The sequence below is a fragment of the Mastigoproctus giganteus genome, chromosome 3 (genome assembly GCF_048544385.1).
Source record: "Mastigoproctus giganteus isolate SK-2022 chromosome 3, ASM4854438v1, whole genome shotgun sequence".
NCBI classification, from domain to species: domain Eukaryota; kingdom Metazoa; phylum Arthropoda; class Arachnida; order Uropygi; family Thelyphonidae; genus Mastigoproctus; species Mastigoproctus giganteus.
In genome coordinates, this window is record NC_143577.1 from 202,929,960 (window position 1) to 202,957,361 (window position 27,402).

The 27,402-nt window shown below is 38.6% G+C and overlaps 1 protein-coding gene across 1 annotated transcript; it reads left to right on the forward strand.

Annotated features, from left to right (window-relative positions):
- The first annotated feature begins 22,045 nt into the window (after window positions 1-22,045).
- LOC150088590 (lactosylceramide 4-alpha-galactosyltransferase-like) lies at window positions 22,046-27,179 on the forward strand. Its single transcript, XM_090370246.1, has 2 exons — window positions 22,046-22,124; window positions 26,305-27,179. The coding sequence occupies exons 1-2, from the start codon at window positions 22,046-22,048 to the stop codon at window positions 27,177-27,179; spliced, it is 954 nt and encodes a 317-aa protein (XP_090226372.1).
- Window positions 27,180-27,402: the final 223 nt, after the last annotated feature.

The window sequence follows — 27,402 nt, forward strand, 5'->3', positions numbered from 1 at the left end:
CTTACATACATTGCGTCTGCTTTGTGGGGCCCCTTATTAAGCTTGTATATAGTTTGTGTGTTTTTGTTAACCTTGCTTTTTGAAAATTCTAAAAGCCCCAGTGATTAGTAAGCCTAAGTACGAGAGAGCGAAAAACTAAATGTTGACAATAAAAACTATCATCTTAATGCTTTCAGAATGTTTAAGTAAGCTTTAAGAAAATGCATTTGTAAAATGTGAGCGCACACAAGCACACGTATGCACATGAGCACAATAATTGTTTTAATTGCTAAACTGTTGACGTTATTTGCTGGCCTGCTAAGAAGCAGATGTCACCGTTAAGTTTTTGAGAAAAAATCATTTTTATATGGTGGTCATTTAAAGAAACACAGGTCGGCTCTGCATACAGACTTCAATTGCTTTACAAAATTAATTGGTTAATCCTAACGTGTGTTTTGGTTTGTTTTTGGCAATATAAGTAGTCAAAAACGACACTTGATAATGCTAAAATGTACAGTTTTATTCTTGAGGTAACATCGAAAATAACCTAAAAAGCCAACCTTTTTAACATTGGTAATTTTTCACTTAAACTCATTTAAACAAGTGCACTTGATGTCGCTTAATATATACTTTTATTGTTGTTGTGACAACAATTTCGATTCTCAGAAACAGATGGAAATAGCAAGAAATATATTTTCAGAAAAAAGAGTTTTTCATGCCGCACACATTTGCAGCGCAGGACGTTGCAGATCCGAATTAACTACATCCTACAATACTTGTTTATGACAAATATAGCGATTTAACTAACGAAGAAGTTTTAGATGATTTGTACTTTAAAAATTTAAGAGATCTTAGGTTTACAAGTGAGAAAATGGGTGCTGCTCTTTCTCCACGTATTTTTTAAAATATTCACTATAGACAGGTTATTTATAGGGTTAATGTCTCATAAATTTAGGCTTTTACGATAGTTACCAGATGCTTCTGTTGTTTATCACATGGGCACAAATCTAACTCTTGCAAAAATGAATTACCGATTTGCGGACACTCTGCTCGTTCAGGTCATATTTTTTTCAATCGTCCCAACAAAAGTGATCCTTCCCAATATTTGCTAATTGTAAATGATAGAAGAAGACAGCCAATCACTCTGTTAGAGATGTCTTGTGTCCAGAATACCAAAGAGCTATGGAAACGGTAAGACAAAACACTATTACCATCCAGTCCTAATGATCGTAACAGTTCAATTAAATGCTAATAGATCTAAGACACAGCAAGTGATGAAATTTGAAGGCTTCCAGATATCTTTTTCTCCAGACATTGCTTGTTTACAGGAACCGTGTCAGTATCATGGTAAAATCACAGTCTCTGTAGTAACTGTTAGGGAGTGCTCTTTTAAAGATATACTGATAGTTCATTGCCTTAGCTACGTTGTTTGTTAACAAACCAGCTGGAAATAAGAACTGCTAGAAGAGCGGAGATTGAGGACTCTTTTCGGCCGCCACCTTCAAAATTGCACCGAGCCTTATGACAGCTGGATTCGAAGTTTCTTATTGGACTCGACATTATTACATTTTGATAACATTCAACAGCAGGAATGTGTTGTACTACACAAAGCTTTGCTAATTGCGAATCCTTCCCGTTCCTTCTATTTTCAATAATTTTTTTAAACCAATTTAAATGAGTGCTCTGTAATATACATACTTATAAATTTAGCCAATCATACAATAATATGCTAGAGGGGAACAGATTACATTAAAAGTTTGAATACTGTCAAAAAATTTCACTTACTTTTCATATTAGGAAAGAAGTTGTTAAAAAGAACTACACACAACACAGTTCCAACTAATGCCAGAAATATTCTAATTTTTCTCATTTCTTCGCTGTGGTCTCTCATACATCGCTGCCAAATTACCGATTCATAAAGCAATAATCACAGGAATATCTGTGGTTCTGAATAAAACAATGCCATTATTTCACATGTTTGGTACAGGAGCATCGGTGGGTCCCTGTTTAGAGCACCTTAAAAAGCAATACTCGTTTTTACACAATTACGCAGTACACCAGCAAATCTTATCTTTCATTGAAGTCTGTTTTTCCTGTATTATGCCAAACTTCTACAATAAGGAATTATTATTAATAAGGAATTATTATTATCAGTAAACGAAGTTAGAAGAGATTGTGGTTCTGATCTGTTTTCAGAAAAGAATAGAATACAATTGAAAGGAGAGTAAGCATGTTCCAGCTATATTCCACGACCAACCTTCTCTTTGAACCTGTTTTATATCATCCCCGTTATCAAACATAGCCTTTATTCTGAGTTGACTCTAATCTTGAGCTTAAATATCGCTTTTGTTTAAAGACCCTTATCGATAGCGTGCATTGTTCGGGAAATGAATTGTCATGTATTACTCCCATGTGGAAGATAAAGATAAAAAAAGCAGCAACTCGTTATTTTAAATTTTCCTAAACGTTTCCATAAAAAATTATGAATTGAGAAATATGTTTCGTTAAGGAACAGAATGTAATAATTTATTTTGAGATTTGATAATAATAAAGATATTTCATAGAAAATAGTATTCGTTTTCTGCATTCTTTCTGTTATTTCATCTGTTCAAACGACCTGAAATTGTTTGATCGACATTGAAATAAATAGAGTTTGCAAATGCTTTTGCCACATTCTTATCAGAGACAGTTGAAGTAAAATTTGTATTTAATACTTGGGAAATATTCAATTGTTTCTAGAGCTGTGTTTAATCATAATCCAAAGCGATTTCGAATTAGCATCATTAAGCTGCTGCAGAAAATAATTTAAGATAGTAATCATGTACCATTCCACCATGTTAGAGTTGGTTCTTTGTTCTCTGAACAGCTATAAATATATCCTCGTTATTGATCACTTGATTTGTCTTCTACAAAATGCTCTTTTTAAGATTTTTGCATTTTCAATGATTTCTGAATGTCAACGTTTTTACAGGACTGAAATAAGTTGCAATAATGAGATCCGTTATTTAGATGCAAACTCGCTGTTCCTTGCGAGGAAAGGTTGAAGATCAGGAGCGAACAGTACGGCTTCTATATTCAGCATTCAGGTAGTCATTCGAATGTCATCACTTGTGATGAACACTCTCACCTTCATATGAGGGTTGTGTTTAGCTGGAGACTCAACCGAACACATTTGGCGACCTTTTAAGAAAGATCTTCCAGAAGTCTCGAGAAAAAATATCTGATCATGTCGTTGAGTGCTGAAAGAATCTTTTTAACTTCAGTAAATTTAATAGAAAGCTCGTTTTTAATATTAACTGCAACAAAAAAAGACCTTTAAATTTTCTTCATTGGAATACATAAAATAGCAATGGCTTATTTTAGAGGAAAATAATATAAAGCGAAAGGGAAAACTTATGATGCAGACAAGAAGGAAAGGTACTGAAATATGAACCAACTTGTACTACTGATGAGACATTACCGAAATAAGAAATTTAATTAAATCCACATAGCAATTAAATTAAACGGTTATGAACCGTTAATTCATATCTCATCTTTAAAATATTAATAAAAATCGTAGAAAACTGTCGTGTGTGTACACAACTGAAACAATTTGACTAGAAGGTGCCTGGACCTTGATTTTCAAATAAAGAGCACCGATCTTGTTAAGGAGCTCTAAGGCATTCAAAAATACAGGGTTGTTAAAATTAAAGTATGTCTATGTAGAGGGCTCTGGATCGAGTTCTAAGACTCGTACTGAAGATAAATTTGGACAACAGGTACAATAAAGAATGCGCTCGCCTATTATTGGAAAAAAAATATTAGTTACAGAATTTGTCACTACATGGCGAGTAACTATCTTAGTTACGATTATGCAAATAACTGACGTTTGCATAATCGTAAGGTATTGCCACGGCGCCACTACTCAGCTGTACTATACAGTATAAAAGCAAAGCAGTTTCTTCAAAATCATACTGTAGATGTTTGCCTGCACTACAGCAGCAATGCCAACAACGTTGTAAGAAAAGGCGCTATTAGTGGAGCTGTACTATTAGAACAGCAACCTTGCAAGAAAAGGTGCTGTTAGTGAAGCTGTACTATCAGAACATCAGCAGTGCAGCTGCGGCTATCAGAGAATTCTGGCGCATAAGGTCCACGTCGACCTAGGACTGTTTGTGCTCTACGCAAAACGATTGCGAAATTTGAAGCGACAGGACATCTTGGTGTTCAACCAGGTAGAGGTCGAAAACGAGTGGACTCCTCTCTTGTTGAAGATGTGGCTATGGCTGTCGGGGATTTATCAAGTCAATCTCCATGTGGTAGGGCAAGTGTGCCAGCTGTTTCTCGTGTAGTGGACATGCCATATTCCACTGTAAGGTTAGTAATGCGTCAGGTGTTGCGGTACTATCCTTACAAGATGCACATGGTACAGCAGCTAAAGCATGGTGATGCAGATATTCGTTTCACATACCACTTCCGTTTCTGGCGCGAATGACAGTGGATATCACTTGGCCATGGAACATCCTTTGGAGTGATGAAACCCACTTCTGCTTAAATGGACAAGTGAATACGCACAACTGTCGCATTTGGGCAACAGAAAACCCTCGAGTTATCCAAGAGGTCTCGTTGAATTCTTCAAAAGTGAGAGTGTGGTGTTCATTTACGGCCACATTCATGATTGCGCCATATTTTTTTGAACAGGTAACACCGACTGGGCCCCGCACCTGTTCCGTCACTGGACAGCGATATTATGAAATTTTGACAAATTTCGCAATACCAGAGCTGCAACAACGTGGGTGTCTTCAGGATGCCATATTCATGCAAAATGGTGCGCCACCCCACATCCACCGTTGTGTCCAAATATTGCTAAGGCAACGCTTTACAGACGAACGGGTCATCAGCCGTTGTTTCCAGACATCTTGGCGATCCCGATCACCGGACCTCACCCCATGCGACTTCTGCTTGTGGGGATTTTGAAGAACCAGGTGTATCGGGAAGGATGGCAAACTCTGGCAGATCTGAAGGACAGCATTAGACGTCATGTGCTGGCTATTCCAGTTGACACGTTACGTTCTGCTGTAGAAAATGCTGTTCTTCGAATGGAAACTGTTGTTGATCAAAATGGAGGACACATTGAACAATTGTAGCGCTGTTCAAGTGATTTGTATTGTCGTAGCGCCATATAGTGACAAATTTTGTAACGATTTTTTTCTAATAAATGGCGAGCGCATTCGTCATTGTACCTGTTGTCCAAATTTCTCTTCAGTACGAGCCTTAGAACTCGCTCCAGAGTCCTCTACACAGGGATACTTCAATTTTAACAACCCTCTATATTAATGTAATTTTTCTTCCCAATGCGAGATTCATAATTTTCATACCAAACTAATAGCAACATACAGAATGGATACTTATACTTGTTCATGTGCAGTAATGGTTAATATGTGTGGCATGTTTGAAGGTTTTTTCCCTCTGTATTTCCTTTAGTTCATTATTTAGCATCTCTTATACTATGTACACAGTCCCTCCGAGATCACTGGACACCTGTAGTTATGAACAAATCGTAGATATTCACAGAAATTAATAGCATGTTGATCCAACTTCAATTTTTAGTAGAAAATTGGCGGTTTTGAGTTCCCATCTGCTTTAAAACATTCAAAAGCTCCATTGACAAAAAGAGTCGTGCTATGCTTCCTAATTCTGATTGATAAGTCGTCTCTCCCAAAGAGGTTCAATAGGATGGAGAACGGTCTCCTTGTTAGCGACTATAATGCTGTGATGTTTCTAAAAACCACGTGTTCATTCTTCAGTTTTCACGATTGAAGCTGCAAGGACAATTTACATAAATTTGCTATAATGTGAATACCGAATTGTTCTGAAGGCCTGACGAAGCCGAGTGGTCAGGAGCGCAGTCGTACACGTTCTTTGTGTGGACTGTGGTTCAAATCCGGGCGACTACCAAATACGATTAACAATTGAATTCATGGTTTCTATTGACTTCTATTCGGTCATAGTCCATGTTCGATGTCCCTTCAAAAGCCCACATGCCATTTGAAGGAGGACCATTGATGTTTCTATCAAAGGTTTGACAAATGCAGGCAGATCTTCCCCGAAAATTCATTTCACCTCATACGTCTCTAAATGTCGTAGAAGCCAGGTTTGCTCGTGACCGCTTGAAGCCCTAAACTCAGATTCTTTAGAGTTCGACGATGAGATGGGTTAACTGGCCTTCTGTGTGCTCCTTTGAATCGAGTTTTTTATACCTACCATGTCTTTTGTTCGGTTCACCTGTGGATTTACATTTCTTCGGCACTACCAATAGTCGAATTGGGAAAGTTTGAATCTTGATCAATAGCCCTGCCATTGATCAAGATTCTTCCATTTTCGCCGTATACAATTTGTATATAAATTGTGGTGTATTCTCTGATCGATTTGACTATTTACTAGACGAGGAACTATAGTTTCTGGGAGAAAAAACCACGCTACCCTCTTCTTGAGACCAATAATTCAGACAAGTGTGTGTGTGTGTGTGTGTGTGTGTGTGTGTGTGTGTGTGTGTGTGTGTGTGTGTGTGTGTGTGTGTGTGTGTGTGTGTGTGTGTGTGTGTCAGAGAGAAAGAGGGAGAGACAGAGAGAGAGAGAGAGAGAAAATGTTATTGCAACTAGCAGAATATAATGTAGAGTATGGATAATGTTGCAACTGCCAAAGTCCATAGACTTACACTTGAATAAAATAATATGTACATACCTTATAAAGATAGAGTAATATATAATATACTATAATGATTCCTCACATAATGCAAACATTAAATGTATTTGCAGTGCTATATCACGTAAGGGCGATATTTATGTATATATAACATCTAACTCTGAGAACGATTAACTCGGCCATATTGTGAAGAAGGCCTGTAAAAATTCCTCACTTTATTGACGAGACTGGAACTGAAGTCTTTTCCATCCAGTGTCGGTAGGAGCGAATTCTACTAACTGCTAACCACGAGGTCCAGTTTCACAGAGCGTTGTAGCTAGAACTATTGGGGTTATTTGAGGGGACAAAACCATTAGTTTTTGGGGGTTTAATTGGCAGTCCATACTGTTTTAGGTAGGAGGCGATATTGATAAGACTTATTAATACCTGTGGTGATCTGAACTTCATTGTGGAGAACAATAGGGGGTCAGAATTTTTATATTGTCTGCGTACTTAATGATTGTCTTGTTGTCACGGGCAAGTGGTGCGATGTTGGGTGTAAATATCAAGCTATATAGGACTGCTCCTTGTAAAACACCAGCAGAAATCGCATTCACGTGCGATTATCCATGGGCATCAACCTGTAGTACCCAATCATGCCTGAGGATATTACCCTGGATTAGATAATGGGATTCAAGTAAACAGAATAGTGCCAACACGCTGATGACATCAAAGTCAACCTAGGTACCTGATAACTGGTCACGTGAGCCCTTCAAAAGCAGATAATATAGTACATATGGTTGCAAAGAGGTTCCTCACTGTGGTTCGGTTTCGGATGGAGTATCGGATCATAGAGGTTCCGAAACATTTGGCATGTTTCGGAACTTCTATGGAACAAAATATCAGGTGACCAATTCTGTTCGCCAGGATTTCTTAATGTTAATATTTTGAAAAAAAATATATATATGCCAGCTATTGTAGATGAAAATTATTTTGATGCACTTCGAAGGTACAACTGACACCTGAATCACTTGATACCTAATAATATTCGGCTTATAAAAATCCTGTAAGATATGTACATTCTGAGAGGATGCATTTTTTGTTTTGAACATTCAAGGAAGATACAATGAGAGAATACACTCCAAAAAGGTTTAGAAAACTATAAATCATAAGTTGAATCACATGGATGCGTCATTGTGACGCATTTTTCGTCACACAAGCTTTCTATGTGTCTGACGGAATACACCGGGTATCGTCCATTACGCATGTTTTCATTTTATCCTAAAGATCCACAATTTTCTGTCCACTGACAGAACAAGAACAACAGCAGTTACTACCATCTGCAATTCTGTTCGCTATTAATTTGAAAGAACATGCAGCAAAACATTCATTTAAATAAGACATTATTTTTATTTAAGATGAATTATCTTTTTCTAAGAATTAAACCTTAAAAGAGTTATTAGAATTTGAACATATGCCTCTGTTTCCCCTCACTTCAGGTACTAAAAACATTGTCATTAAGGGAACATTTCAGAATACTCCAATTCTCCGGGCAAATTCGTAGACTACTGGACAGTTTCTTCTTGATGTGATTTCGTAAGCGGAATTTTCCCCAATTCGAACAGGAGTATTCTTGCTCACATGGTCGTAAAAGTGGATAGCATAACTTTGATTGTATTTTTCTAAAATATATTTTGCTTTCGAAGGATCAAAATACATTTTCCATTCGTTCCAGGAGAATGGAAATACCATCTCTGGATTGTTTACTGTAATATTGCAGCTATTATTGGCTGCCACTTTCACCGATTTTATTCCACACTGTGATTTCAGTACCCTTTCTAAAAGTCGAGGACCGTTATGATCCCATGACTCTCTTATATACGTTTGGGAAAATTCGTGGATACAGCTGTTCACGAAGGGATGATATTTGTCAAAAATAAATATTCCATTGGCAATGGAGCCGTTCTTCTCTTTAAACAGTGCATTTCTAAACCTGTGTAATGATTTCAGTACTACGAAATCTAAGTCAAAGTACATTCCACCGTACTTCCAGATGGCAGCGAGCCTTAATGCATCACTAAGATGTTGAACTTTGTAAGGTCCAACTCTCCAATCAGATTTTGAATTCCATTCTCCCAGCTGAATGTCGTTCAGAAGGCTCTGTACGCTAATGGAGTTGAATTGCACGTTACGATATACATTCTCTATTTCCATCCTAAGTGAGGTCATTTGTGTATGACCACTCGTCATCAACACTCTTACCTGCATACCGGGATGATGTTTAGCTGCAGACTCAACTGCGCACGCTTGACGGTGTTTCAAGAAAGGTCTTTCAGATGTCTCCAGAAAAAATATTTGGGAAGATTTTCTCTGAGTGCTGTATTTGTTGATCAAATAAGGCGACTCGTTGAAAAAATGTTCCTTGGGTTTATCTAGAATGGAAAAAAGAAAGAACAATCAAGTTGCTTCTTTTGACTTATAAATAAAATAAAGTAGAGGATTATCTGTGGTGGTTTTTTTAATACATTTACTTGTGTATGGGTCATTCGTAAATGGGACAAAATTTTATTTATTTACACACGAATTCATAATTATAAAATGTACTAAAACAAAATGTATAATATGGGAAACTTGGTAAAATGATTAATTTTTCTATTTCTGAACCAAATATTTTTTCACCAATGTACTTCTTTGAAGTCCGAGTTTGAATTCGTCAATAACAGGCGGTATCAAAGTTCCTGAGGCTTATTCTTAGAGTGGAAGAGCACCGGTTCCTTCTGTATTCTACACATCACCTCAGGCGGGTAGCACATTGATTATAATCATGGTCCTTCACATAAAATTTAAAAAAGGCTTGATTTAGAATCCCGTAAACGTCACCCGGAATTTTTATGGACTTTTCAAGCATGATTGAAATCGTTCTCAGACGAGGGTTGCTTGTTTTATCTTCTGAAGCTCTGGTGTTTCGTCAATAAACAAACAAATCACCACAGAATTCACCACAGAATACTATCAATTTGCATATTCAATATACTGATGACTCAGAAGCACAATCGAACACGTTCTTTTTGAATACTGTGGTTCAATTCCGCATAACTAACAAAGACGATTAAGAATGGAATTTGTGATTTTTGTTTAAACTTATTTAAATCATCGTTCCACATGGTCGACTTCTATCGAGCCACAGTTCAAGTTCGATGTCCCTTGATGTGGCAGCTGAAGGTGGACCTTTATTTTTACTATCAAAGGCCCGTGAAAATTCAATTCACCTTAGGCGTCTCCAAATATTGTGGAAGCTGAGGCTTGTCTGTGACCGCTTGAAGCATTAAAATCAGATTTTGACGATGAGATGAGTTAATCAACCTTCTATTGCCTCCTTTCAATCGAGTTTTTAATAGTATTCTTTTCTTCGGTTTAATGTCAAGTGTGGATTTAGATTTTTTTGCCAATTGTCGAATTGGGAATGTTTGAACATCGATCAATAGCTACTGCCATTTCCCTCACGAAATATCAAATATTCATTTCCGCTCTTCAACTCTATTATCTCTTTGCATATACTCTTTATCTGTTTTGTTACTTGTAGAGTTCTGCCAACTGTGTTGGGTGTTACTTGTACAGTTCTACCCACAAGGGCCGATTTTATCAAACGTTGGGCTGTTACTGTTGGGGTTGATTTAAGGGTTAATTTGAGGTATGAGGCGATGTTGTTAAGACTGTTGTAAATACACGTGATGATCCTTAGCTCATGGTTGGGAACAATAGGCGTCAGAATTTTTATATTTTTTATAACTTAATGGTAATAATTGATTAGGGGAAACTCCTGAGCGATTCTCCAGGAGAGGTAAGTCATAAAGTTTGGCGTTAATTAATTTTCTTTTAGAATATGTAATATTGTAAATAATATTTACACCAAGTACACAGAAATAACAACGCTTGGACACTACATATCTATTGACAAACTTGTCCTCACTTATGTTGATCGCGTTTTGATATTTTTAGCTGGAAATCAGCTGCTGTCTTTATAATTTCACACAGCGATAGTTCCACTGCCTTTCTCAATTTTCTTTCTTTTCCTCCCTTCTCATTCCTTATTTTATTTATTATTCTACCTTTACCCTTATCATTACTTTGATATTTTATTTTTACGCTTACTTTTGTACACACATATTCGTTTTGCGAATGTTTGTGCATATTCAGAATCAATCAATTGAAATAATTGCAAATTTATTTGCAATGTTTTGTTTTAACAAATATTCAAATGTTTCTTTCACTTACTTTTCGTATTAAGGAAATAGATTAGAATTCCGCTCACAGTTCCAACTAACGCTAGAACCAATACTTTGAGACGTCTCATCTCTTAACTGGATACTCGAAACGATTAGATGGAAAAGCGTATCCGTATTTCGTGTTCTCTTTCAATTGCTATTGATTCCACACGTGCACTCGTGTACTCTTTCTGTTGATACGAGGATGGTCGATGTTAACCTGAATTTTGTTATTCTTTTATAAGATGGCTGCCTCAAACTATAACACGCAATACTCAGTCTCGGTCTCAGTTCTGAAGCATATCAGTTCCTTCATGTGTATTACAAGCAGTTCAAGATGGCGTCAGGCGTTCTTTCATTCCAATCAATCACGTACTAGTGTGTAAGAAATTTTCTGATAGTGAAACAGTTACTGAACTGCCGCTTGATCGTGTAGAGGAGCACCGCTACATATGACATAAAAATGCCACGTGTTAACGACAGCTGCCACAGGTGTGAACCTTTGTCGCGTTCAAGAGCTGTTTTGGAAAACAGATTTATAACAGCAGCGAGAAATGTTCCAACCAAAGCGTCAGTAAATGTTGGAAGTACAAGATAGAAATTATTCGTGGACACTTATTCAAGAGATTGTACGCAAAGTGGGTCTTAAAAATGTTGAGGTTTAACCAGAAGAGACGTCTTATTGTTATTAAGGCCGGAAATGCAATTCTGCAACGAATGGTTAGAGCACTCCCCTGAGTACACTACTTCACGATAATATGAAACGAGGTCCAGAACATAATGACATCACAAAGGAGATCCCTGACCCAAAAAATTCAAAGCAGTCTGTCTTTAACTGGCAAGATTATGGCGAGAGTCATTTTGGAATTCAGATTTGATTCTTGTTAATTTTCTGGCAGTTAGTGAACACTCTTTTTATTTATTAAACTTGTCTGTCCCAGCCAGCTTCAGACGCAGCAGTCGGAGATGATGACTGCACCACAAGGGGATGCAATGCTATTCTAAGGTTAGCAATTTCCCACAGCAAATACTCCAATTCCAGATGTATGAGGTGCATTAGAGCGAAGCCGTTGTACCACAAATACAATAGATGCTTTCAAGAGGATCCGTACACCGCAAGGAGATACATTACTCCTGTGTTTATTTGCTAGAAGTTCACTTTACAGCCTAAGGCAGGGCTTCGGGTCATAGCTTTGTAATATAAAATTTCTTCCACAAAGTTGAAGTCCAGAAGACATTGCATTCATTTCAAGAATGTTTTCATAGCCTTTTTTCCCTAAAATTCCTTTAATTTTGACAATTCACACACTCCAGAAAAACAGAAGAAACCTCAGATCATGATGGAACCACCACCATGCTTGACTGTAGGCACCAACAATTGGCACAGTTTTTAATTCAGTTGGTCGTCGCACATAACTCTACGCTTGGATCCAAATTTCAAATTTTAAAATTTGAATTCAACAGACCACAGTACGTTTTTCCACTCTTCAATTGTCCAATGTTGATGGCTATTAGTCTAAGCCGATCATTTCTTTCGATTGAAACCACTGTGAAATCCTACTTGTTTAAGACGAAGTTTTTCGGTGAATGTAGATATCGGAGTTTCTCTGTTCCTGTTTAGCTCAGGTTCGATTTCAAGTGCAGTAATTCGAGGTTTCCGTTTAAAAATCAGTGTTATGGTCTTATCTTTTGTTTCCGGTCTTACTCGCGGTCGTTGTGATTCTTGTCAGTCCCTTAAATTGCCAGTCTCCTTGAATCGTCGAATGGTAGTTTGTGCTCATTACACGAATCACCTATTTTTTTGCCAATACTGCTCATGGAATAACTTTCTTTATGCAGAGTAATAACAGCACTTTTTCCCTTTAATGTTCGGTTTCTTATTCCTTGTAATGTTTATCAACAAACACATAACACGTACACCAACCACTCTTTCTGAATGACAGGTGATCGATTTTATAAGTTACAGCTCTTACTCCTCAATTTATATTAGTGCAAAACAGTCTACAATAATCTACAATCTTCTATAATATTGACACGTTACAACCAATTTCCAGAATATTCTCGACTCATTTGTAACTTCAGGAATCTTCTACAATATTCAAGAAATTTCTTAAATATTCTTCAGATTTTTTTACTTTTATATATAATAAAAAATATATTTTTAATAAAATTAGTAAACAAGTTGGTCCTATTTTAATAAAAACTTTGAAAATTAAGAAAAATGAAGCTTGATTCCAAACTTTTAGGTGGGAGTGCATGATTGATATAAGGATCTCATAAGCAAGCTTCCGGCTTATGGTTTATCTTCCTATATTTTTCTAGGTTTTAACACAGGTGATTAGCATATTTTACATTACTTTACATTGAATTAAGATTTATTTCATTTTTACACATTATTATAATATTTCATTATAAGTTCACTTAATAGATAGTACTGTCAGAAGATTCTGATGGACGTAAACTTCCATTGAGCTTTCAAGATGATACTTTTGATACAATGGCAGCATTTCCATCTTTTAATGATGGGATTATTCGATGAAATGTCGAAAACAGATATGGTTACTTCAAACCGATGGACGTTCCCTTCTATAACTGTGGCAAAGTGTGATCTGAAAGGCTGTCTGCTGTCATCTATATTATTTACGTTGACAGTATTTCTGTGGATCGATTTCCATTGAGTTCGAATAAGGGTATTTATATTGCTTGGAAAAAATTCTTAAGCAGAAAAGGTTGGTTAGCACTTGGGAGGTTAACAAAATATAACCAAATTGTACGCTAATATTAAAAGTTTTTATCAATACATAATGACTTTAAAGAACTTCAACATGAGCACCTCTTGTGACATATAGAATATCAAGGCGATATTCAAGCTCTCTCTCCATACATTTTCTAACAACTGTGGGGGGATGCATTCGACTGCACGTGTAATCTGTTCTCGTAATGTTTCAATATCTGGAACAGCTGTCGCCTACACCAAGTTTTTAACATATCCCCAAAGATAGAAATCCAGTGGGGTTATGTCTGGTGACCTTTTGGGGGCCACAAAATCCCTGCCCATCCAACGGTTTGGAAATGTCTTGTCCAAAGTGTCACGAACAACTTGAGCCCAATGAGCTGGTGCTCCATCCAGCTGAACGATAACAGTAGGCTGCCTCTGTTCCAGTTGGGGTATAGCATAATTAATGAGCATGTTTAAAAACACGTTTGCACTAATTGTGTTTTAGTGGAAGAAGAAGAAAGGTCCAATAATGTAATCATGTAATCTGCCAATGCTTTTCCCTTTCTCAACTGACCCAGTTGCCAAAAACCTTTCCCTCCACGATTTAATAAGCTTTACGTCTGGGGGATTTCTATGCACAGTCACAGTAAATTTTGTTTCAGCTAACCAAACAACACACTGAGCTTTCTCTTGTACAGACAGCATCTTGAATAAATAGATGCAACAATGCTATTAGTGGCAACAGCAGTAAACTTAATTCACTGGGCTTAAAACTCTATAATTGTACAATATTATTTGCGATAAGAAAACTTAAGCAGGATTCAACATTACCAAATTAGAGCATATTATAATCAGGGTAATCATTTGTGAACACCCTGTATACTGCAATGATTGCTCACATAATGTAAGTATTAACTGCATTTGCAGTACTATATCACGTAAGGTCATATATATGTAAATCTAACTCAGAGAACGACTGATATATCACATCTAACTCAGAGAACGACTAACGCAGCCATATTGTGAAGAAGACCCGTAAAAATTCATTGACGGGTCTCGAACTCAGGTCTTTTCCACCCAGTGTCGAGATGACGGAGTTCTACCAACTGTGCTACTCGCGAGGGCCGGTTCCATCGAGCGTTGGAGCAAGAACTATTGGGGTTGCTTGCTTTGAGGGAAAAAAAAAACCATTAGTTTTTTGGTGGATTAATTGATAGTCCATACTGTTTGGGGTATGAGGCGATATTGATAAGACTTATTAATACCTGTGGTGATCTCAATGTCACCGTTGGGAACAATAGGGGTCAGAATTTTTATATTGTCTCCGTACGTAATAATCTGTCAGGAACAAGTGGTGCGATGATAGGGGTAAATATCTAGTTATATAGGACTGCTCTTTGTGGAACACCAGCATAGATTGCTTTGTCGTGCAATTGTCCATTGGCATCAACTTGTAGTACCCAGTCATACCGGAGGATATTACCCTGGATTAGATAGTGGGATTCAAGTAAACAGAATAGTGCCGACACGCTGATGACATCAAAGGCAACATAGGTATGTGATGGCGAGTCACTTGTGCCCTTCAAAAGCAGATAATATAGTGTATGAGGTTGCATAGAGGTTTGTCACTGTAGTTCGGTTCAGGATGGATTAGTGGATCTATAGCGGCTTATCTCCACTGATGTGATTCGATAAAATGGGTAGCATACCCATTTGTTACTGGATTTTTATGAGCGTAGCCTGAACAGGTATCGGCCGAAATGATGTTGTAGAATGGAGTTTCGGGCTTTTGGATGTGTTATGACGAATTAGCCGTGCTAGACTTGGGGAAAGGTTGTTGTTGTCTCAATTCCAGTGGAGATGGACCTGAGTAGCTGGAGAATGACGGGTAAAACATTTTTTCATAAATTGTCGCACTTTTTTTCAACCCCGACTGTGGCTATCAGTAGGTGTTTAGAGATGGTGTTGGAGTGCAGGATGTCTTGTTGCCATTCGTGGTCAACACGTCGAAGCGAGTTTGGCTGTCCTGTGGCCGTATTGAATCTTGTATTATGTTTGGCCTTTGGGCTGAGTCCTGTCACTCGGAATGCTATCTGGTGCAGCTGCTGCTTTAATGGAAAAACCAGTGTACTTCTGGAATTGACTGGGCTTTGGAGTGACACGAGATCCTGGTATTCTTTGAGGTGGCATATCGTGCTTTGGTGCTGAACCAGCTTGTTAGTATTGTTGTAACAAGCAAAATGTCAACTTTTCAAGGATATGCCGAGATAAAAGGGTGGTAGTTTACAAGCGTTTCTGACCGTTAAAGAACTGGGGGGGGGGAGAATGATGATGACGGAGGTTTGTACATTTGTTGGGGCATGTGGACCTCGAGTGAGTTGGGTATAATTAATATTGCACAGATAGGTTGGTGATCCGATTCATAGTGCTTTTCAGGTGATTCTCCAATCGCACATGTTTAAGGAGGAAAATAGCAGATCAAGATGGTTTTCTTCTCTTGTACGGCAATTATTGATTAGCTGTATATTTGCTGACTGTATTGTTGTCGACAAGAATCTTCTTGTGGGCAGTGAGCTGTGAAGTGAGGTTGAAATCCTCGATGACAACATGTAAGATGAGGCGTGCAAGTGGCCTCAGTAATATTATCACAGTAGGTACAGGGGGGATATATATTAAGCGAATATCTATTGCAGGTGCATTTCCCAGCAGTGCGATGGCTAGGGCTTCGAATTTCGTTGAATCACTGGATTTAGTGTCGATCAGTTTGCAGACCGCCTCTTTGAAGAACATGGCAACACGATCTCCCCCTTCTGTTTCTCCTGGAGGTAAACTCCGTACCATAGTATCTGGCATGGCTATCACTATATTCTGTTACTCATGATGAAGCCATGTTTCAGATATTGATAGCATCTCGAACTGTCTTCAGTCAGCATTTGCTCAGAAGGCCCATAAATTTCCTCACGTCATCGATTGAATCAGAACATAAATGTTTTCCAACGGTAGTGGGGAGGGTGACAATTCTACCAACTGTGTCACTGCTAGAGAACATTCTCATCATTCGCCGTATGCGTTTGAAATGATTTATTGGCTAATAAATGCTGGTGATATTTTGTTTCATAGAGGTTCCGAAACATGCCAAATATTTCGGAACCTCTATGAAACAAAATAGCAACCAATTCTGTTCGCTAGGATTTCTTAGGGTTAATATTTCGAAAAAAATATATATACACATGCCAGCTGTTGTAGATGGTAATTATCCGTTGCACTTCGAAAGTACAAGTGACACTAAATCACTTGATGCCTAGTAATATTCGAGTTATTCGCGCATGTTTAATTTTAAGAATATAAACTGTGCACACACGCTTCATAAATATCCACATAAGATATGCACATTCCAAGAACGTGCATTTTTTTTGTTTTACCCATTCAGGGGCAGATGCAATGAGTGAATGCACTCTCCAAAAAGGTTCAAAACTATATATTATTCGATTAATCACATGGATGTGTCACATTATACGTCCCACAAGATTTTCTCTATGTCTGGTGGAATACACTTGGCATCGTCCATCCATTACTCATGTTTTCATTTTATCTTAAAAATCCACAATTTTCTCTCCACTGATAGAACAAGAACAACAGCAGTTACTGCCATCTGAAATTCTGTTCGTTATGAATTTGAAAAACATGCAGCGAAATATTCATTTAAAAATACTTTTATTTAAGGAGAATTATCTTTTTATAAGAATTATACCTTAAAAGAGTCATTAGAATGTGAACTTATGCCTCTGTTTCCCCTCACTTCAGGTAATAAAAACATTGTCATTAAGGGAACATTTCAGAATACTCCAATGCAAATTCGTAGTCTACTAGACAATTTCTTCTTGATGTGATTTCTTAAGCGGAATTTTCCCCAATTCGAACAGGAGAATTCTTGTTCACATGGTCGCAAAAGTGGATAGCATAACTTGGATTGTATTTTTTTAAAAAGGGCAGCAGGGGCATCCCCTACTACGCTAGGGTCTATAGACAGACGCAGCATGTAATGAAAATATTTTTCTCACTGAGCTCCTCAACAATGTTATACATCTAGAATAAGGAAGGAATTCTTCTTATATCTTATCACCAAAACATAACAAACCCAGGCGACGGTAGTCTTTATTTTTATTTTACAAATGCAACTTTGTATAGTGATCAGACATCCGTTCGGTTATTATATGTGCATGCATCATATCGTATGGTGTTCAGGATTCCCCAACTTGACAGGAGAACAGGGGGGATAGGTCCTACCGTATACGAACATTTAGCCATTTGTTTGTAGAGTTGCTGTTTAATTTTAAAGCTGTTGCTGAGCTCAGGGGTCCACCATCCTCTCGTGCGTTCTGAGATCCTTATTTCCTTTGAGGCGGCATATTTGGAAATTGTGACGAGCCAGCTAGTTAACAGATCCAAGGCAAGTTGGCTATCACCCTGTTGAAGTGCATTCCAAGCAACTGCAGTGGCTGCTTCAAGGCATTTACTTCAAGGCAATTTCGGGCTGGTTATTACCTTTGTGTGGACCCTAGTCGAGACATTGCAGTTTGGAGTCGGAAAAGACACGTTAATGAAAATTGGCATATGATCAGATTGAAAGACAGTTTCTGCTATTGAATCACGTTCACAGTCGCTTGATGATAGCACAAGATCAAGATAGTTGTCACCCCTTGTCGGGAATTGATTGATTAGATAGATTCCTAATGGATGAAGCCTATTTAGCATTCTTGACTGAAGATGCACGTTGAGTGGATAAGCTGAGTTGAGTGGATAAGTTGAAGTCTCCACAGATTACGTGCCACAGATTACGAAGCCCATGAATGAGCCAATTAGTTATCTCATCGATGGTTTCAGCATTGGGTCCTGGGGGTTATAAATAACTGCAATATCAATGCGGGCTAATTTAAATTGGCATGACGCAATTAGTCCTTCGAACTTATTAGAATGGCTTTTGTAATTCTTTATTACAACCATGTGTGGTGTTTTATAGAAAAGTCCCACTCCACCCCCTCTTTTCTCCTGTCGGGAGCAAAGAATCATATTATAACCAGCCGAAACTGCAAATGGAAAATCTTCATTATGGTCAAGCCAAGTTTCTGTTATGCAAAGCGCATCATAATTGTGTGAGAGTAAAAGCTCTTCTACAGTTTCCAGCTTATTACGGATGCTACGGGCATTCTGATAGAAGAGGGCCAGGCTATTACATCTGGGGATCTTCCTTAGTACTTTTTGCCTCTGTGGTCTGTTTCTTTCTATTCTAGAGATGTCTCTTTGGGATATTCTCAGAGGAATTGTGTATTGTCTTCCATCCACGATTTCCGTGCTGAGTCAGCTAGTTGGATTACCTGTACCCTTAATGGGACCATGCAGTATTTCACTGTGCTGCTGATGTCTTAAGTCGGGAGATTGAAAAAAAAAAAAGGGCCTGATGAGGAGCCCTCGAGGCCAGGCAGATGGCTGAATCAAGATTTTGTATTGGGTTATGTTGCAATCTAATCTAAAAGATGAATAGGAAGGCCATTTTGTGGGCAATTGGGATATATCAACAGATAGGTTTAGATTTTCTTTTATGCCATTTTAACCTGTTTTGTGGTTGTTTGTGGAGCCAATCGTGAAATGAACAGGCTTCTGCGAGTGAGTTGTTGGTCGACATGTGCTGCTTTCCCGCTGGACTGGAGCCAGTTAGTTGGAGCTGTCCCAGTTATATGTGATCGTCTAGATCTCTTGTTTATTCGTGTCTGCGGTCCTACCCTTGTCTCTTGGGTTTTATAATTTTCTTTAGCTGTGTTACCTCTGGATGCGTGAGGGGATCGCCTAGCGACAACCTCAGCCCAGGAGTGTGGGCCAGAGTCAGTATGACAATGAGCTTCCGTATGGATTTCATGATAGTTTTTAATAACATAATTGGGATATCTAGCAGGTATAATTATGGATCCCTCCGAGGTTTGTTTTGGTGCGTCGCTTTGGCGAGTGGTGCGTGTTAGACCTGCTATTGAAAGAGCTGGAGGATTTTCACTCTCAACATTACTTTTATCAGTTGCTTCTTTATAGGTTCCTTTCTGATTCCGCATTGGGTTCTTTGTTAGTGCGGCAATGTGATGGTGTTCAGATACATCACTTTCTTTTAGTGTCCTCCCATACTGATTGACAGGGGTTATCATTGGACTGCTGCTGTAACTGAATGGCGAGATTTTTTTCATTTCATTGGTTGGCAGAGAAGAGGCAAACGGAAGTCCTATCTCTCGGCCAGGTTTCAAAGGGGTAGTTCATGGTCATGCTCTTAAATACTTTAAGTTGGCTTTTCAGTTGGGATACTTCTTGGAGGATCTCTACGTTTTGCGCCCGTAGGAACTGGTTTTCCGAGAAGAGGTCAGTGACGTTTTCAGACATTCTTTCCATCTTGCCTAACATGATCCTTGCATTATCTATTTGTTGGGCTTTGATAGTTATCGTGTGCTCGGTGATGATGTCTATAAGGCTTCTAGACATTAAATCATTGATGATTACTTGGTCTACGTTGAAGTTCTGGCTTTCGAGCATACTGGTTTGTGTGCTGGATTCCGATCTTGGTTCCATTGTCGTTAATACCACAGTCATGAGGAGGTTGAGCAGGGGGTAATGACGTCAGTGATGGGGATTTATCAACGTCAGTGTCTAGGACGCTGCCGTCTACTTTCCGTGGATTTACAGATTCATTATCTACATTGATTACGCTGTTGCTGTTACATAGATCGCATGTCCACATTTTTCGCCGTTCTTTATTCAATTTCCACAGCACTGTGGGGGTGCATGGCTTACAAAACCCCGCTTACACAGAAGGCAGCTGAGAAATACAGTTGATTTCACCTTACAAATTGCGCAGATACTTTTATTGTTTGTCATTTTAATGTTGCGTTCTGTTTCGAAAGCTTTTAAGTTCAGTTTCCACGAAGCGCGTGATCGAGGATAAGGCTATACCAAGAGAGGGTTCCGTTGAGAGAGAGCTGGAGGCAAAGATTAACTTTACCCCATTTTAGCAGATTACCCTTGGGAATTAGTTTAATAGGCACACCTTTGACCTTGCCCTTCCAACGTACAGAGAAGGGGTTAGCTTGACGGTGTGCTATACACAACACAATAGCCCAGCTTTAATATTCTTAGCAACAGTCTTAAATAAAATTAATATAAAAGATTACCTGGTAACCATCAAGATCAGTAGATGTGATCATCAGCTCCATGACGATGAGACGGACCTTTCGACATAAATTTCATACTTGGGAAGATAAGATTCACTTTAAAATTGCATATTATACGAAGAGCTCTCTTTACAGACAACCATACACTGCACGCGCGTGCGCAATCACTGTCAATCAATTGGAAGCAAAACTGATTATCCTTTTCCCAAAATACCATTGAAGCTATTGAGAACAGCTTCCAACTTAAAACTCATCCACGTAATACGAAGTCTTCTCCAAATAACACTAAAGAGTCTATCCTGGAATTCAGAAGTACCGAGGTGGAAGAATTCAAGTTTATTCTTCCATATTGTCCTTTCCGGGAGTGAGAGGAGGTAATCCGTTCTTAGGATTGGAGGCTTTTTTATAATCAATTTGCCTGAGTAAGCTGCTAGGCAGAAGGTAAATTGCCGGTGGAATTTGAAAGTGTAAAAAGGCCACACAGAACAGGAGTAAGTTCAGGAACGTAGGTTTTGAGAACAAGTGGAGAAATACCATCAGGACTGATACTTTCTTGCCATCAAGGATGTTTAAAATTCTGACATCCGTTTGACTGAACACCACAACAGGCATTAAATGGAGTGTACTGGGAATGGTTGGAGGATGTTTGTCAAGATCATCAATACACAAGTGCACTGAACATCAACATCTTTGAGGCCCGCAGTGAGTACAATTTATTGAACAATTTCGTCCACACTTCCAACATTTACTGACCCTTTCGACGCCACATAGAGCACTGCTGTTATTCATCTGATGTTCCAAAATCCTGAAAGTGACAAATGTTTACTCCTGTGACAGATCCTGAAAGTGACAAATGTTTACTCCTGTGACAGCTGTTGGCTGTACTACCAGAAACTTTATTGCAGCAATCTTACACCCATGAGCGTGATTGCTTGGAATATCAGAGTGTGTCTCCACCTTGTACTGCTTCTAATGCGCATGCATGAAGCAATGAATACGAGTTACGCATGATACCGAGATCGAGAATATTGTGCGTAATCGTTAGAGGAAGCCATCTTCTATAAAAAACAAAATCCAGTTCAACGTCTACCATCTTGTCAACAAATGTGCATCGGTAGAAAGAGTGCGTATGTGGGATTCATAATAATTGCATACAACGCAGGAAATATACGGATACCAACTGTATCATATCGTTCTAAGTACCCAGTTAAGAGATGAGACGTCTCAAAGTATTAATACTAGCGTTAGTTGTAAGTGTGAGTGTAATTCTGGTCTTTTTCCTTAATACGAAAAGTAAGTATAGTTCGAGCAAACTTTGAATATTTCTTTTATTTTCAATTATTTCATTCGGTTTATTGAAAGGAAGTCCCTGTTATCTCCAGTTCAGTGTGTAGCATATTAAATCCCTTACGTTAATTTCTAATAATATATACGCTGCTCGCCAAAATTAATAGAACAAAATTTTTTTTCATGAATATTTTATTGTGAACAGTGAGGCCGAAGGCGAATATTTGATATAATAGGCATCCCATTCCTTTTTTGGCTTGCTCAGTGGAGTAGCTACATCTCCAGTACTCAAGATGGGAAGTCATCATTGTTTACATGTGGACATGTGTTTATGTAAGGGGCGGCTCCTAGAACGTCAGTTCAACTCCGCCTCGTATCTCTGTGAAGAACAGTATCACTACAAATGGGCCAGATGTGTCTGTGACGTCGGTTTGTGTGTATTTTGTGTGTGTTCTGTTGTTATGTTCTGGCCACTTGGCTACCCAGAAGCATCAGTCACCTGGACAGATGATTCTGGGTACTCGTCCACACCACGGGAAGGTGGACCAGTTCCAGTAGATGGGACACCTATGGTCTCAGAGTATGAGACAAAAAAATAATAATAATAAAAAAAACAATAATAATAATAATAATAATAATAATAAATAATAAATAATAAAATAAAATAAATATATATATATATATTGGTTTTTAGCATGTATACGCAAACATACATACATATATACCAAAAAGTGAAAAACCAAGGGGGGGGGAAGAGAGAGATAAAGAAAAGAGTAGATCTTCCAGTTGGGCAACCAGTAAGAACGGCAGCATAAGAACACTTCGGTGCCTCCAGCCAGATGGATTTGATTAGATGATTTTTTTAGGTGGTGGCCGTTGCTCGACTTGAAGCCTGGCAATCGCTAGCAGAGGTCGCACATTGGTTTAATATGTCACGCAGTGCTGTCTCGGCCCTGTGGAAGCAGTTTCATCAGACAGGAATCAACTATCACAAGAAGAGTTGTCCAATGTCGCCCGAGAAATACGTCAATCAGAAGAGACCGCTATTTGGCCTTAGCAGCAAGACGGAACCCTAGATGTCTTGTCATCAACTGTTTCTTCAGGTTTCTGCGGCCATAATGAAAAGCATTTTCGACCGAACTGTGATAAGAAGGTTCAATTGAAGTGGTTTCTACGCAAGGAAGCCAGTGGTTTGTATCCAATGTCGCCCTTTCCCGCGTATAGGGGGACACTCTGCAGGCCGCAAAAAAGTAGAAAAAATAAAAAATCCCATTAATCCCAAATCACTGCAGAGCTCGTGGGAACTGGTGCCATGAACGTGTGACTTGAAGCCCTGATAAATGTGTACAGTTCTGTTTTCTGATGAATCCCGTTTCAGCTTACTGAGAACAGATCCTCGAATCCTATGTGCGACTTTTTATGGGTGTGGTTGGCCCGGATTTTGTTTTCATGAAAGATAACACCACTGCACATAGAGCTGAAGTGGTGGAGGAATATCTTGAAACTGAAGATATCCAACGACTGCTATGAAGCAGGATCACCAGACTTAAATCTGATATGTGTGGCACGCCCTTGGGCATCGCATTGCACGCCGACAGCCAAGCGCTCAATCACTTGGTGAGCTGAGGTCTGCGCTGGTGGAAGAATGGGATTTGTTGCCACAGAATCTTATAGACACCCTTATATCGAGCATGGTTTCTCGCTGTCTCCTGATTTCAACGTTATTCTATGTTACATCACCATACCAAAGTTTGACCCACTTCATGGCAAGCTGCACGAGTTACACCACGTCTTCTACGTGTTCTGTTAATTTTGTCGAGCGATTTATATCTGAACGAATATGCCACCACCTTTTATATTATATTTTTACATTTGGTGATGAAAACTGTAAGTGTAACTGTTGGAAAACATTATGTAGCAACACTACTCATAACAGCCACTTTTAAATATTATTACCATTTTCTAATATCAATAAAAATAATTATTGATATCAATCAGTAATTTTCTTCATATGGAACGACAAAAGTTTTATATTTTTTACAGCTTATTCTTAGCACCCAGGGAATTTTCAGTTTACTGATGTTCCATGGTTTTAATTTAACATGCTGGGCAGCGATGTAGGTTGGAACATTAAAAAGCACCTTAGCCAGAGCATAGCCACACTGCTTGATTACTCTACTATTTGGAAAGTCGGATGATTTTCCAAGATTCTGTGCATATATCACATTGATTGCATGCAACTGCGTAGACGCAAGATTAAAAGTATTTATCCCGCTGTCAAAAATGATTAATATAATTTAACCTTTAATCCCTTTTTAAAGGTTTTCAGGTTGAAATGCTTTAAGGGAGTACTACACTACTCGAAAAAAATTAACAGAACACGTATAAAACGTGATTTAACTCCTATAGCTTGCGATGGAGTGGGTCAAACTTTGGTATGGTGATGTACCATAGAATAACGATGAAATGAGGAGACAGCGATCAGAAACCCCATTTGTCAGGTTCAAAGACACATGTTCATGGCACCAGTTTCGACGAGCTCTGCGGTGGTTTGGGGTTTATGGGATAGAAACCAGTTCGGTTGGAAATTTTGTGGCCGCAGCAACCCCAAGAGACAGTTGATGATAGGCTATCAACTTTGATTGATGTTGCTCTAGGGAAAACTCTGGCTAACTCGTCTTGTAATGGTTCCAAGAGCCCGCCATCTTAGAGAATCACCAAAACGACGATGCCTTCCCATCCTGAGTATTGAAGATGTGGCCATCTCACTGAGCAAGCCAAAACACGGGAATGAACTGAGCTGTTCGCAACCCATCTTTTTATAGGCAAGAGGAATTTGCGTAATGTGCGACTCTGTAAGATGCTAAATTGATTTCTATTGTATACTTCGAATTTGCATGCCAGGATGTCTATTACATCAATTTTGAAATATTCATGAAAACATTTTGTTATGTTAATTTTATCGAGCAGTGTAGTAGTAGTAGTAGTGGCATGAGATGCAAGAAAGCAAGTGTATGAGCTTATGCAGCATCAGCCAAAAAAAAAAAAAAAATCACACCATTCTCTCCAAATGCCTGTCCAGTTCCTCCTTAAATTTATTCAACCTGTCAACTTCCACAACGACAGATGGAAGTTTGTTCCAGCAATTAACCACCTGCTGGCTAAAGACAAATTTCCGAACATCTATTCTACATCTGTCTTTGCTTAATTTGAATTTATGCCCCCTTAGGTTTGTAATCTGAAAAAGTGGAAGAATCCCTTCAGAATGGTGTTCAACCCATTTAATGCCTTATACACCTCAATCAGATCACCGCACAGGTGCCTAGTCTCCAGCCATTGCGATTTGCAGAACTTAAGCCTCTCTTGGTAAGAGGTCCCTTCATTCCACTCACCAATCTTGTTGCCCTTCTCTGTACACGCTCAAGCAAATCTACATCCTTCCTAAATTGAGGCCTCCAGACCTGTACGCAGTGCTCAAGGCGTGGCCTGACCATTGCCTTATACAGAGGGACAATCACCCCCTTTTCCCTGCTAGCAAAATTCCTATATATCATTGACAAAACCCCATTACCTACTCTGGCAGCCTGTCTGCATTGCTCAGAAAACTTCATATCTGACTGCACAATTACTCCAGGTCTTTTTCATTTTCTACCACCTAAAGTGTAATACCACACGGTTGGTACTTTTCTCTCGGGTTACTTCTACCCATATGCAGTACTTTGCATTTGTCAAGGTTAAACTTCAGTTGCCACTTCTTAGCCCATCTGCCCAAATTATCTAGATCCTGTTGCAGTAGCACACTGCCATTACTGTCATTAACAACCCTGCCAAGCTTTGTATCATTTGCAAACTTCGACATTAAGCCTGATATACCTTCATCAGTATCACTGATAAATATACATAACAACAATGGGTCCAACACCGAACCCTTGGGGGACTCCACAAAAGCAGCGTACATTGATTACCACTCTCTTCTCCCACTCAACCACCCTTTTATCCATTGTAGCAACTTTCCCTTAATACTATACTGCTCCAATTTTTACGGTAGTCTTCCATGCGCAACAGTGTCAAAAGCTCTCCTGAAATTCAAACAGATGATATCAAAATTATTTTTTGCATCCAGTTCCTTTGTAACCACATCATAATAACCATGCAAGCGTATAATCCTTTTATGATTCTCTTTTAGAAAATCACTACAAGACCAAGGAATACTCGGATTCTACAAAAAGTTCCCAAATATTTTTCCTGGAAACGTCTGGAAGGTCTTATTTGAAGGGTCGTCAAGCGTGTACAGTAGAATCCGCAGCAAAACGTAACCCTAGTATGCAGGTAACAGTGCTCATTACGTGTGCCGACTTAGAAATGACCTCCCTCATGGAAGATATTAGCACAGTTTATGATAATGTGAACTTCCTCACCCTGGACGTTCAAAAATTCCTGGAAGACACTCCCTTAGAAGAATGGTTCTCGAAATACGACTGGAGATACTCCAAATACAAGGTTTATCACCTGAGTGATGCATTAAGATTTGCTTTGCTGTGGAAGTATGGAGGGATTTATCTAGACTTAGATTTCATTGTGTTGAAGTCGTTAGACACGTTTCGAAATTCAATCTTTGAAGAACCCGGTCACGGTACAGCGAACGGAATATTATTCTTCGACAAGCATCATCCTTTCTTGAGCAGCTGTCTTATTGAATTTTCTCAAACGTACAGATCTAATTTATGGGCGCATAACGGCCCTCGACTTTTAGAAAGAGTTCTGAAGTCACAATGTGGAGTGAAAGCATTGAACCTGGGCGAAATTAAGAATTGCAACATTACCATCGTTAGTTCGGAAGCGGTGTTTCCTCGTCAGTTTCATCAGTGGAGAAGTCTTTTCGTTCCTTCGAAAGCAAGTGAAGCTGTTGAAAAATACAAAAACTGTTATCTTCTTCATCTTTCCTCCCACGTGAGTAAAGCTGATATTGTACAAATTGGAGAAAATTCTGCTTATGAAATTGCGTCCAGAGAAAACTGCCCTATAACATACAAGGCTGCACGTAGCATTGGGGTATTCTAGATTACCCACTAATTGCAAGTTTTATCGTAGAACGTAATTCTTCTTGTTAAAACTTCTATAATTCATGTACTTTATTCTGAATATACTAATATATAGGGTGTTTCGTAAAACGACAGACACATTTCAATAGTTTGATAATTATATGACATGAATAACGATATGAACGTTTATTACATTCTCCAGCTGCACAGCTATGACCATTTTAAATTATTATGCTTGTGAT

Excerpts from the sequence above, each read along its gene's own strand:
- LOC150088590 (XM_090370246.1), top strand. The coding sequence starts at position 22,046 with ATGAGACGTCTCAAAGTATTAATACTAGCGTTAGTTGTAAGTGTGAGT. Across the intron at positions 22,125-26,304 it reads CTTTTTCCTTAATACGAAAA|AAAATCACTACAAGACCAAG; the intron begins GTAAGTATAGTT and ends ATTCTCTTTTAG.